We start from the raw sequence: 10,918 nt of genomic DNA, 5'->3' as shown, positions 1-10,918 counted from the left end.
AGAGCTTAATTGGCAGTCGAAAATTCACCTGATATTGGTCTAAATTCTGATGATGAGGAATATTTAGAAACTCGAAGGTCTAAGAAGACAAAAATTAATATATTTGATTTAATTTCGACTGTCAACTAAGCTCTAATTTCATCGAAAGTCAAATTTAGGCGAAAATTGCACCAAAAATATAAATTCATGTATTTTTTGGCTTAATTCAAAGTTCATGTGAAAATTACAACTTTTTTAAAAGTTCATGATTTTTTGGCCATAACCTTTTAATACATGTTATTGTACTTATTATACAAATATTCCATTATATACAAGAAATTCTATAAGATATTTACATTATGTAACACATTGGTACAAAACTATGCTTTTAACAATGAAGTTATACAAGTTCATTATATATATATAATGGGGAAGGGGTAAAATAAGAGCATTTCTTAAGATATAAAATAAGAATTATTTTCAGCCCTTAGATCATCAAGATCTACGGTTGATTCGTAATCATGTTGGATGGATTTATGGTCCTGAGTTCGAATCCCAAAGGTAGCAAAAATTTATTTTTCACAATTCATACCTTTATACAAAGAATTTATACGTGTTCTACATAAAATTCATACATTAAAAATTGCTCTTATTTCTTATTTTAAGATGTGCTCTCACGGTAGCCCACCCCTATATATATATATATATATATCTTTAAAATGTGTATTTATTAAGTTTTGTATAATCAATTTCGTAGACCTTATAATATTAAGTTGTTGGTTATTTTATCCCCAAGGGGATACCAAGCGGTGCGAACTCCTGTCTACCAAACGTGCACACGAGCTCAATCTTGGTCGGGGTGTAGCCGGTGCGTAACTTCGTCTTTTTTGGAAGAAAAGGAATCTCCGCAAACATCATTGTCTTGAACGAAATGAGTGTCGCTCAAATTGATGCTTTCAAGATTCATGTTGAAAGCGTTCGAGCATTGGGAGAATCTGAATGGCACGAAGCCCATCATGAAAGAAGTTGGGATTCCCCAAGGACGGAGCTTTGTTGCTCCACTAATCGTTGAAGTCACATTCCATTTTTTCAAGAAGAAATTGAGAAGAAGAAGGTGTAGAAAATGCAAAAGAAAAAATGAAGAGGAAGTTGGTGTACTGTAGGGGTGAGCATTCGGTTATATGGTTCGGTTTTTGCTAAAACCAAACCAAACCATATTTTAGTTCGGTTTAAAAAAAAAAACCGAACCGAACCGAATTAACCGAACAAACCGAACCGAATTAACCGAAATTTTTATAATTAAAACCGAACCGAACCGAAAAACCGAATTAATCCGAAGAAAACCGAAATTTTCGAAAAAAAAACCGAAAAAACCGAAATTTTCGAAAAAAAAACCCGAAAATTTCAAAAAAAAAACTATAAAATTAAAAAAATATTAGAAGTTAGATATTATAAAATTATAATTAAAATATTATATATATATATATATTATAAATATATTTCGGTTTTTCGGTTTTGTTCGGTTTTAAAAAATCCGAACCGAACCGAACCGAAAAACCGAAATTTTATGAAAAAAAAACCGAACCGAACCGAAAAACCGAAAAAACCGAACCATATTTTAAAATTCCGGTTTGGATCGGTTCGGTTATTCGGTATCGGATTTTTTGCTCACCCCTAGTGTACTGTGGTGCAAAAAAATGTAGAAAAATGTAGTATTTATAGATAAATAAAATAGATAAAAATAATATTGAAGATCGTTGTTGAACGGTAAAACAAATAAAAAATATTGCAAAAATCTACAAAGAGTCATTTTAAAAATATTTTTTTTAATTATAGGTTCGTGTGCACACGTGCCATACACAAACACGCTAGAGCCGAGCGCGAGGGTTAGGGCCGAAGCCGCGCTTCAAGTCTGGCGACGGCGACGCGATAGTGCCTCAACAACTTTTTTAATAAATTTTAGATTAAAAAAAGGAAAATATTACTTGAACTAGAAAAAGGAAAAAAGAAGTCCTTCAACAAAGACACAGAAAAAAAAGAGGCACAAACACTCTCCTGCACAAACACTCTCCTCTTTGCCATATGTTTGAATATTTCTTACCAATTTGTAGTAATCCCTTTGTGAATAATTCAAGGGGGAAATATTTAGTTAATAATCTAGAATCATTCACATTCTAATTCTCTAACTTGTTTACTTTATTTATAAAAAAAAAAAACTTGTTTACTTTAGTTTATTGTATTATTTGTTGTATTATCATAGAGGGTAAAATAATTTTATCAATCCAATAAATACAAATATTTAAAGTAAATTATCTCTGAATTCAGAGCCCAAATCGAAGCGCTATCTTATAGCCCAGTAAAGGCCCAAAATACAAATCCTAGGGCTTCATAATCACCATCAAAATCAAGCAGAAAACTTCTGCAAAACTAATATCTGAAATTCAAGCTCGGAAAAAAGAGAGAAATCGCAATCGGTAGGGATGGAAGGAGGAGAAGATGGAGTGGAGAATTTTGTGGATTCAAAAGACATGCAGCAGCAGAGCAAAGCGTTCGATAAACTCACCGACCGAGTCGAGGATCGCCAACTCGACTCAACCCGAGTCCAAGAAGTCTGTAATTTGTAGATTGAGCTCACAAACTGTTTGCAGAAGAATCAAATGGCTCGATGATGATCTTCTGATTATTTTTTTTGGCTTTGTAGGCCATGGCTTCAATATCTGCATCAAAAGAAGCTGACATACAGGCTGCTAGGTTGAGGTGAGTTATTAGCTCTTTTTCCTTCTTGCCCTAGTTTAATTTCCCCCTTTTTCAACAGCGAGTTCGATCTTTATGTTGTAATTTTGATTAGTTTTTGTAAAAAATGTTAATTTCTTCGGATAATTATGCAATATGTATCATATTTTTGATAATTCAGTGAGCTTCATTCAATGCTGGATTGTTGTGATGAATCTTTGAGCTAGAACGCATGAGTTTCGCAAGATTTTTTAGGTATTAGATATGGTTCTACAACATATCACAATTTAAGAGGACTTGTTCTGTTTAAATTCGATTCCGTAGTAGTGGTCGTGATCAGTGCCTTAAAGTAGTGTAAACATCTTTAGAGGTATGATGATCATTCTTGCTGGCATTTAATGTAATTCTTGGATTGTTGAGCTCTCACAATTTTTCCCCTACCAAATCGGTGTTTTGATTTTTATCGACTTGAGCAAACTAATAGGCATTTCATCATGTGGTGTGGTGGATAAAATTTTTCTCCTCAAGCAAGTTAAATCTGTCCGATTATGGCTTTTTGATCATTGGTTGCTTTAACTTAAACCTTAAACCTTAAACCTTATGATTGCCTTGAGATGCTAATTAATGGTAGGTTCGCATATGATGTGCTCGATTATAATGGAGTTCTTGTTTTTGTGCTATTTGCTCATGGCTATGGTCTACCCGTAGATATTGGTCTTGTGTCTTTTACAGCAATAAACTAGAATAATGTGATGATATTGGCATCAAAGTTATGTATAGAATCCTTTGTTCTTTTCCTTTTCTGGTTTCTACCTTTCGAGGGTGCCTTGCAGCTAGAACTGACTATGAAATCGGTGTTTGGTTCCGTTGCAGGGAGAAAGAATTGGCGGCTGTTAAGATTAATGCTGGTGACATCGATATCATTGCCAATGAACTGGAGGTTGTTTCCTCAAACTCTTGTAAACTTTTTAGGCGAAACTTCACTTTATAGTCCATATACCTGACTTCATTTCCTTCGATTATGAACTACAGCTCGATAGAAAGGTTGCAGAAAGAACATTGCGCGAGCATAAAGGCGATGCTGTTGCTGCCATCAGATCCTTGCTCTACTAACCACCACCTTCCGTTCAAAGAAAATCGCGCCTGCGCACCTTCACTTTCTGGCAAATCTCAACTAGGATTGCTGGGATCAGAAATCTTTCACAATATTCCTTGTTTAGACACATTTGCTTATGATTGTTTTGCACGTTGTTATATCATAATACGAGGACAAATTTGTGGGCATTTTAACATACTGTTTGGTCTGCACGAATGCTGGAAAGAGATGATGTGTTTGTAAATTTTGTAACAAACAAGTTTCCATCTTTATACAAAGGTGCATCTTGAAATTTTTTGAGTACAGATGGAGCCAAAAATGAGAATCACAAATCATTCAATCAAAAGCACACTTGTGAATCCTCTGAATTTCTATCCCTGTCCCAAGGCATGTTCGATGTGTTGCACTATCTGCCTCGTTAAACAACGAGCAATGTGCAGCGTTGCTGTCCGATCCACGAGCCTCCTACCTCCGGTAACGTTACAGTATGTGCAGGTGGGAGTGATGATACAAACATAGAGCACAAGAATGGCTGCCATTTGCATCTATCTACCTTTCTTTGGCAGCAGCAGCGCGCCCAGCTTGCATTTGAATTGCACATTGCCTCTGCATATCTTTTAGCTTCTCCATTAGTTCTTGGAACGAAGGCCGGCATTGCGGTTCGCTGCAATAAACAGTTGAATGTGTTGTGATGAACTCATCGAAACCATATGATCCCATCAAAACATGAGTTGAATACGAACCTATGCCAGCAGCTCTCAATGAGGGAGGTCCACTGTGGCTCGACGTCGTTTGGGATCTCGAGGCGTTGGTTCATGAAGCCCACAGCTCCAATCACCTACCAAGTTGCTAAACAAATCACACACAATACAAGGGGGTTTTGTTTTTCAAGTGCATCCATTTTTTTCAACAAACAAATAAAATACCTGCATGGAGTTGAGGTTGTCCCAAGGAATCTTGTGTGTGACAAGTTCCCATAGTATCACACCGAAGCTATATATATCGGACCTGATTATCAAAACAAGAAAGAGAAAGGAAAAAAGGGTTTAGAATTGAAATATTTGCTTGAAACCAGATTGATTTCACTATTCAGTTGGCCATACTTCTCATCTGAAGGTTCGTTACGAAGAACTTCAGGAGCCATCCACTGAGGCTGCATTTGAGAAAAAACACGAGAATGGTTAGCTTTCGAGTATTCTAGAAGGTTCGTGAAGCACCGGGAACCATAGCATTTTGAAACAAGAACAAGTCTCAGTGTCAGTTTATGTACCGTGCCTTTCCCTGTCTTTGTTGTCAAGTATGTTTCGTGTTTGAGACGCGAGAGACCGAAATCACCGACCTGCCAAAGTGTGTGTATAATGCACGAAATTAAATAAAAAGAAAGCAAAGCAAGCGACTGGAATTGACGTGTAAAAGGGACTGCAAGCTGACCTTGACAGTCCAGTTCTTGTCGACAAGAAGGTTCGACGACTTCAAATCACGATGAATAATGGGAGGATTGCAATGATGAAGGTAATTCATCCCGCGTGCCTGTATACATACAAGTTCATAACAACAAAGACTAAGCAAAGGGTTCTTTAGTTCATTCCAAAGATTCATCAAAGTTTAATGCAGTTAGAAACTTACTATATCCAAGGCCATCTGAATACGCCGTCTCCTCTCCAATTTGGGAGAATTCCGTTGTAACAACCGGAACAGACTCCCACTGCATTAAATAAATGGGCAGAGGCTATAGTTAGTTAGCTATCCAGCTCATGCGAGATGGCTTTAAGGTACGACGGGGTGGGAGGGGGGGGGGGGTGATGAACATACCGTGGGAGAAACTCTGTCACAATGCAAAGGCATTGAGGTGAAGTAACTGCACCCATGAAGAGGAGAATATTTGGATGTCGGAGTCTTTTCATAAGTGACACCTTCGAAACAAAAACAATGAGACAATCTTTCAATGTTCAATTAAGTAGCAACGGTGCAGCTTCTCGAAACATGACTTATAATATGTGGACTCAAACTCAATAAAGCACCAACAGTTCTATCAAAAGTAATGTACAAGTTTTACTTAAGAACAGCTAATGAGATACTGAAATTAGAAAGCACACGGACCTCCTGTCGGAAGGCCAAGATTAGATCATCTGAATATTCCTGCTTGGAGAATACTTTGACAGCGACATCCTGCAGAAGATTGAAATTCATTCTATTACAGAGAAGACTAGGGCATTTTCTCCTTGAATATTAATATTAATATACAAAAAAATTACAGCAAGAAGATATATTTAGGAGTTCTATGTAAGATCTAAGAGCATAGCTTAGTTTCATTCTCATAAGTTTCAACTTGCAAATTTACGTAATGACTGCACAGATGATCACCGAGGCAAAGGTATTAGCCTAGTCAAAGCGACCAGAATTTCATGGTTATTTGGGGTACATTAAATGATTAACTTTACTAGAATTAAATGAGGAATAAGATAAAAAGTAAAAAAATAACTGGAATATATCCTATGATTCTTAAAGTAACTGATTCATTGCAATATTTGTGGTATTTGTTTCGGGGTGGTGGGGGTTGGGGTAATGGCAAGAGACTATAATGAAGAGTCAAAGAACATACTGATCCATACCACAGTGCATGATATACAGTCCCACAAGAACCTGCACATATATAACAAAAGTTAGATTGTAAGAGGTAATCAATATTCGGCACGATCAAGTGAGAAACCAACTCCAAAAGAGAGAGAGAGAGAGAGAGAGAGAGAGAGTAAGTTAGAAACAAACCACGGAACAAGCATAAGTAGAGAAATCTCGACTCTGAAATCCTATAGACTAATACAGGTCCTAAGTGATTATAACACAACATGTAGCAGCAAATGCAGCAATACAGTTCAGATACTATGTGTTTCTTCTAAGGTTTATAAGTAGGCAGTCACCAAGAAAATTACAGAAAAGTTTACCCAAACTTCATCTACATAATTATCCCTAATATCCAGATCCAACAGAAATGAAAAAGAAGTGTGATTATCAAGAAGCTAAAGCTCCAAAATGACCATTCATATAATTGAAAACACCAACCTTGTCCAATTTGTTCTCCAATAGTCAAGTCCTCCCATAAGATTTCATAATCTAAGCAATCAGTGTCCATATCGATTTTATTGAGAGCACTACTACTCGTACTTCCACAGCTGCTAGCGCTGCTTGTGCTGTTCACATTAATAGAAGAAGACCAAGACCCGGGAGCCTCATTATTAGCTGTATGGCTGGCCTCCGTGGCCTGGTTTTCTGATTTTAATGAGCCAGCAGCACTCTTTTGCGGCCCCAACTCATGTTCTTGATCGTTCTCCCATGAGCAGCCGAATCGGCCAGACTTTGGTTCTGTCCCATCCTGTTCATGTCCTTTCCATGGCCATGTCAAACCTTTCTTAGCAATCCAAGCCTCTGCCTTTGAGCTAAGAATCTTAGAGATTCCTGGTTTCCCTTCGCTCTCGTCACCAGAATCTCTAGATGGTTTACTTGGTGAATTTTCCTCATGGCCACCAGAGAACACACCAAATGGAGAAGGATGTATATCTCCTCTAGGCGTACTAGCTCCACTTGAAGCTGCGTCCTCTCGATGCTCGGACATTGCTACATCTGGGAAACCATGCTCTGAGTGATGACTATCACCACTGCCACCTTCACGATCTAAGTTCTCTGCAGGCCTCATTTTTGATTTAACCTTGTTGCTTACCTTAGTAGCCTACATGGGATTTTGAATGAAGTTAGCATTATGCTACATAAAACAATTATCATACACTTCGACAGAATAGGATACACACCAAGTTTGATATTTTTGAAGCAATTGCTACTTGTAGAGGCTGCTGATGATCAAGTCCAAATTTGCCTGAAATGGTCCTAGACCTGCTAAATCTTGAACCGGTTCCTGAATCACTGAGTTCCGAATTTACTGTCTGTGCTTCCACAAAAGGTCTAGAATCACTCGATACACATATAACTCCAACTAAAGTGTCCTCATCATCATAGAAAGGGGTGTTTGTTGCCACAGCTAAGAACCTATCTCCTCTCTTGTTTTTAACTGGAATCTGCCCAGTCCAATTCTCACCAGCCGCCACTCGACGCACAATGTTACTCGCCACAGCACTGTCTTGAGGATCCGTCAGTAGCTCGATTGCATCCTGCCCTAGAGCCTCTGCAGCTGAGTATCCATAAAGTTTCTCGGCACTCTTATTCCTACATCAAATCAACATAATCTTATCTTCTCAACAAACATATTGAAAGAATTTAAGCATAGATACCTTATAAGAATACAAATTCCCAATACCAATCACTTGCAACAAGAATCTTATGGATCGATCATTACAATTCATGTATCTGAACTTCATAAATCTGTAGGCATTTGATAGTTAAACAATCTTCAAGACTAAATTTAGCATAATCATTTAAACAAAGTCATAATCATAACTATAAATAGCCTAAAACACCAACAATTCAGTAACTGTCTAAATTTGGAAAGTAGAATTCAGCTCAGTTTAACTAACTAACTAACCAGTAAATTATCCGAAAATTCAGATCAAATATATGAACTGACTGCCCCATTGACTGCAATATATTCAGATACTGCTTATCCGTGAGCTTCACCGCCGCCGGCCCATGACCTCCGCCGCCACGGCCGCCGCCAGCAGTCCACGAGTCCGTACTATGACTCTCCCTCTGCAGCGGAGACGAATGCCGGAATGTGGCGGAGCCCTTCTTCCACGCCGCCACCGAATTAGCATCTCCGCCGCCGGTCCTCCACCGCGGCCCCCGCTGCGGCGAAATGGAGTGGGACCTCTGCTTCTGCCGGCGATCAGCCGCCAAGATTTCAGCTGTGGAAGTAGTGATAAGCTTAGACATCTCGTGCTTCAAGTGGGCGTGACCTAATTCTAAATCCTGAATCTTCTTCAGCAGCTCCTCAGCTGGCGGCGCCGCCGAAGATGACGCTGCTGGTGATTGCTCGGCACCGCTCTCCATAATTCTCGGGACACTTCAAAAATCAAATCTCGAAAATTTCTAAAATATTCGGGCTCCTCCTCCGCGGTACTACAATCTGTCGAAACCCTTTACACCCCAACGAATTCCCAAAAATCCCTTTAAAACCCTGCAAAAATTCCAATCACGGAAATACGAAAACTTCAACTAGAAACCGAAGCAACATCAGATTCCTCAACACCTTTTATCTCTCTCTCCCTCTCTCTACCCCTCCCACTGTTTATATGCAATGAATGGATCTATGACTAAGATTGCCAATGTCTGCCCTTATTCAGAATAAAAAAGTTCCCTCATTGCAACACTAACTTATGCTTATGTGAATAATGTGCAATCAAAATGAACAAAAGTATGATCTTTTTGCGAGTTCTAAAACTACAGCTTTGGCGTTTTCCTCTCCTCTAATTTCTGTCACTCAACCTTTTCAGATTTGTTCTCATCACCCTCTTACCTCTTCTCTCCTGATTCTCTCTCCCTATCTCTCTTAAATATAAATAGCTTTCTCTCTCTAAACTGTATTTACTTTCTGTGAGCTCTAAGCTTTAGGGGCGGTTCTTGGTTTTAGTTATACTAATATTCTACAGATTTGACCTTCATTTTCGAGCCCCCTTCGCCAAAATGGCGCGTGCGTTACACTAACTGTGAATTACCCAATCAAAGATCGAGTAAGTGATCGACCATCAGTGCGTGCAACTCACGGAATCCGCCGAGCGTGGGCCATCATTTTCTTCTTCAGCTTTTTTCTTTCAGAAAAAGGTATAAACAATTAACAACCAGCTCCAATCAATTTCATTATTTAAATGCGATGAATTATTATATTTTTATATATTATAGTTTTTTTTTTTTTTTTAGTGTGAACTTTTGTTTCATATTGTCTTCTCCCAAAAGTATCCTCCCATTTTAGTTTGAAATATATATTTTATTATTAAAGTGCTAGTAAATATCTAAGATGAATTAACATGTAAAAGATTGTCCATTTAAAATGTCTTTGTTAGTCAAATATGGAGTTAGCAAATGATTCAACTGATTTTTACAATCAATCAGTTTTGATAATTTTAGAATTTCCTATTTTTGCCGTTCTCTTTTTTTCCCCCTATTTTCTGCGTGACTTCATCCCACCTAATTAATTAATGGCTTTATAAATTGTAGTATTTCTTTTGTCCATTTCTAACAGTTACGGCGTGAAAATAGCAAATACCAGATAAGCAACACACACATAACTGTTGGATTCATAACTATATTTTGTATCTCTTTAATATATTTGTTTTTTAATCCAAATTTTATATTGTCATACTTGAAAAAGTAGAGTCTTTCCATGATAATTTCATGCGTAAATGCCACCCAGTAAGTAAAGAGTAGGAATACAATAACGAAAAGATAGATCTCTCCCCTATTTTTTGTCTCCCTGTTGCCCCCTGATTTTTCCTTTTCTTTTGTTTTTTTATTTTAAGTCTTACGTAAATTCTCATACTACGTATATAAACCTTCTCAAATATATATACGATAAACGAGCTCATGTGCAACTAATTTTTAGAATAACACTACTTTATTCAAAAATCAATTGCACGGTGCAATCGATTGCACGGGAGAATACCTCATTTATTTATTGGAGTATAATTAATTATAATCATACTAGTCATTAAAGCATATTGGTAGAGTTCGTTTTGTTGAGTGGCATTATTTAATAGAGCGCCTAAAGTTTGGTATGTCTTAAGTTAATTAACTGCAAATTTCCAATTCTATTCTTAATAATGAACTTCTCTTATTTATTTATATAAATAAAAGTATTCTTTCTACGTAAAATATTTTTCCTCCCATGGTAAAGCTATATTGTTTTCCACAATCTTTTGGGCGAATATAATTAACCATGTCTAATCAAGACCTTACAAATTATTTAAATCGAAACTCATATTAGTATGTGATAATATTATAATTCGACTTTGGGTACAAGAAATGTGGAAGTATTTTTGGTATGTGTATTTGCGTGCACAACATGATTGGAAGGCGTGCATTACTACAATTATTACAAGCTTCGATAGAGACAGTCGAACATGATGCAATTGCAAGAGTAATTATTGTCAGGCCTTCCATTCCTATTTT

At 37.3% G+C, this 10,918-nt stretch overlaps 2 protein-coding genes across 2 annotated transcripts; one reads left to right on the top strand and one right to left on the bottom strand.

The window, feature by feature from the left end:
• The first annotated feature begins 2,359 nt into the window (after positions 1 to 2,359).
• On the top strand, positions 2,360 to 4,100 carry LOC131021034 (uncharacterized). Its single transcript, XM_057950112.1, has 4 exons — positions 2,360 to 2,588; positions 2,681 to 2,736; positions 3,586 to 3,652; positions 3,745 to 4,100. Exons 1-4 carry the CDS (start codon positions 2,460 to 2,462, stop codon positions 3,823 to 3,825), a joined length of 333 nt encoding a protein of 110 aa, XP_057806095.1. The 5' UTR covers positions 2,360 to 2,459; the 3' UTR covers positions 3,826 to 4,100.
• LOC131021033 (uncharacterized) lies at positions 4,053 to 9,657 on the bottom strand. The gene is made up of 13 exons (XM_057950111.1): positions 8,340 to 9,657; positions 7,612 to 8,023; positions 6,869 to 7,532; positions 6,411 to 6,451; positions 5,909 to 5,977; positions 5,621 to 5,721; positions 5,435 to 5,513; positions 5,240 to 5,338; positions 5,079 to 5,147; positions 4,912 to 4,961; positions 4,735 to 4,816; positions 4,552 to 4,646; positions 4,053 to 4,472 (listed from the first exon to the last, which is right to left on the bottom strand). Exons 1-13 carry the CDS (start codon positions 8,801 to 8,803, stop codon positions 4,358 to 4,360), a joined length of 2,340 nt encoding a protein of 779 aa, XP_057806094.1. The 5' UTR covers positions 8,804 to 9,657; the 3' UTR covers positions 4,053 to 4,357.
• Between the last annotated feature and the right edge of the window lie 1,261 nt (positions 9,658 to 10,918).

Source organism: Salvia miltiorrhiza, chromosome 4 (assembly GCF_028751815.1).
Source record: "Salvia miltiorrhiza cultivar Shanhuang (shh) chromosome 4, IMPLAD_Smil_shh, whole genome shotgun sequence".
Classification (NCBI taxonomy): domain Eukaryota; kingdom Viridiplantae; phylum Streptophyta; class Magnoliopsida; order Lamiales; family Lamiaceae; genus Salvia; species Salvia miltiorrhiza.
This window is presented reverse-complemented; position numbering and strand designations above follow the sequence as displayed.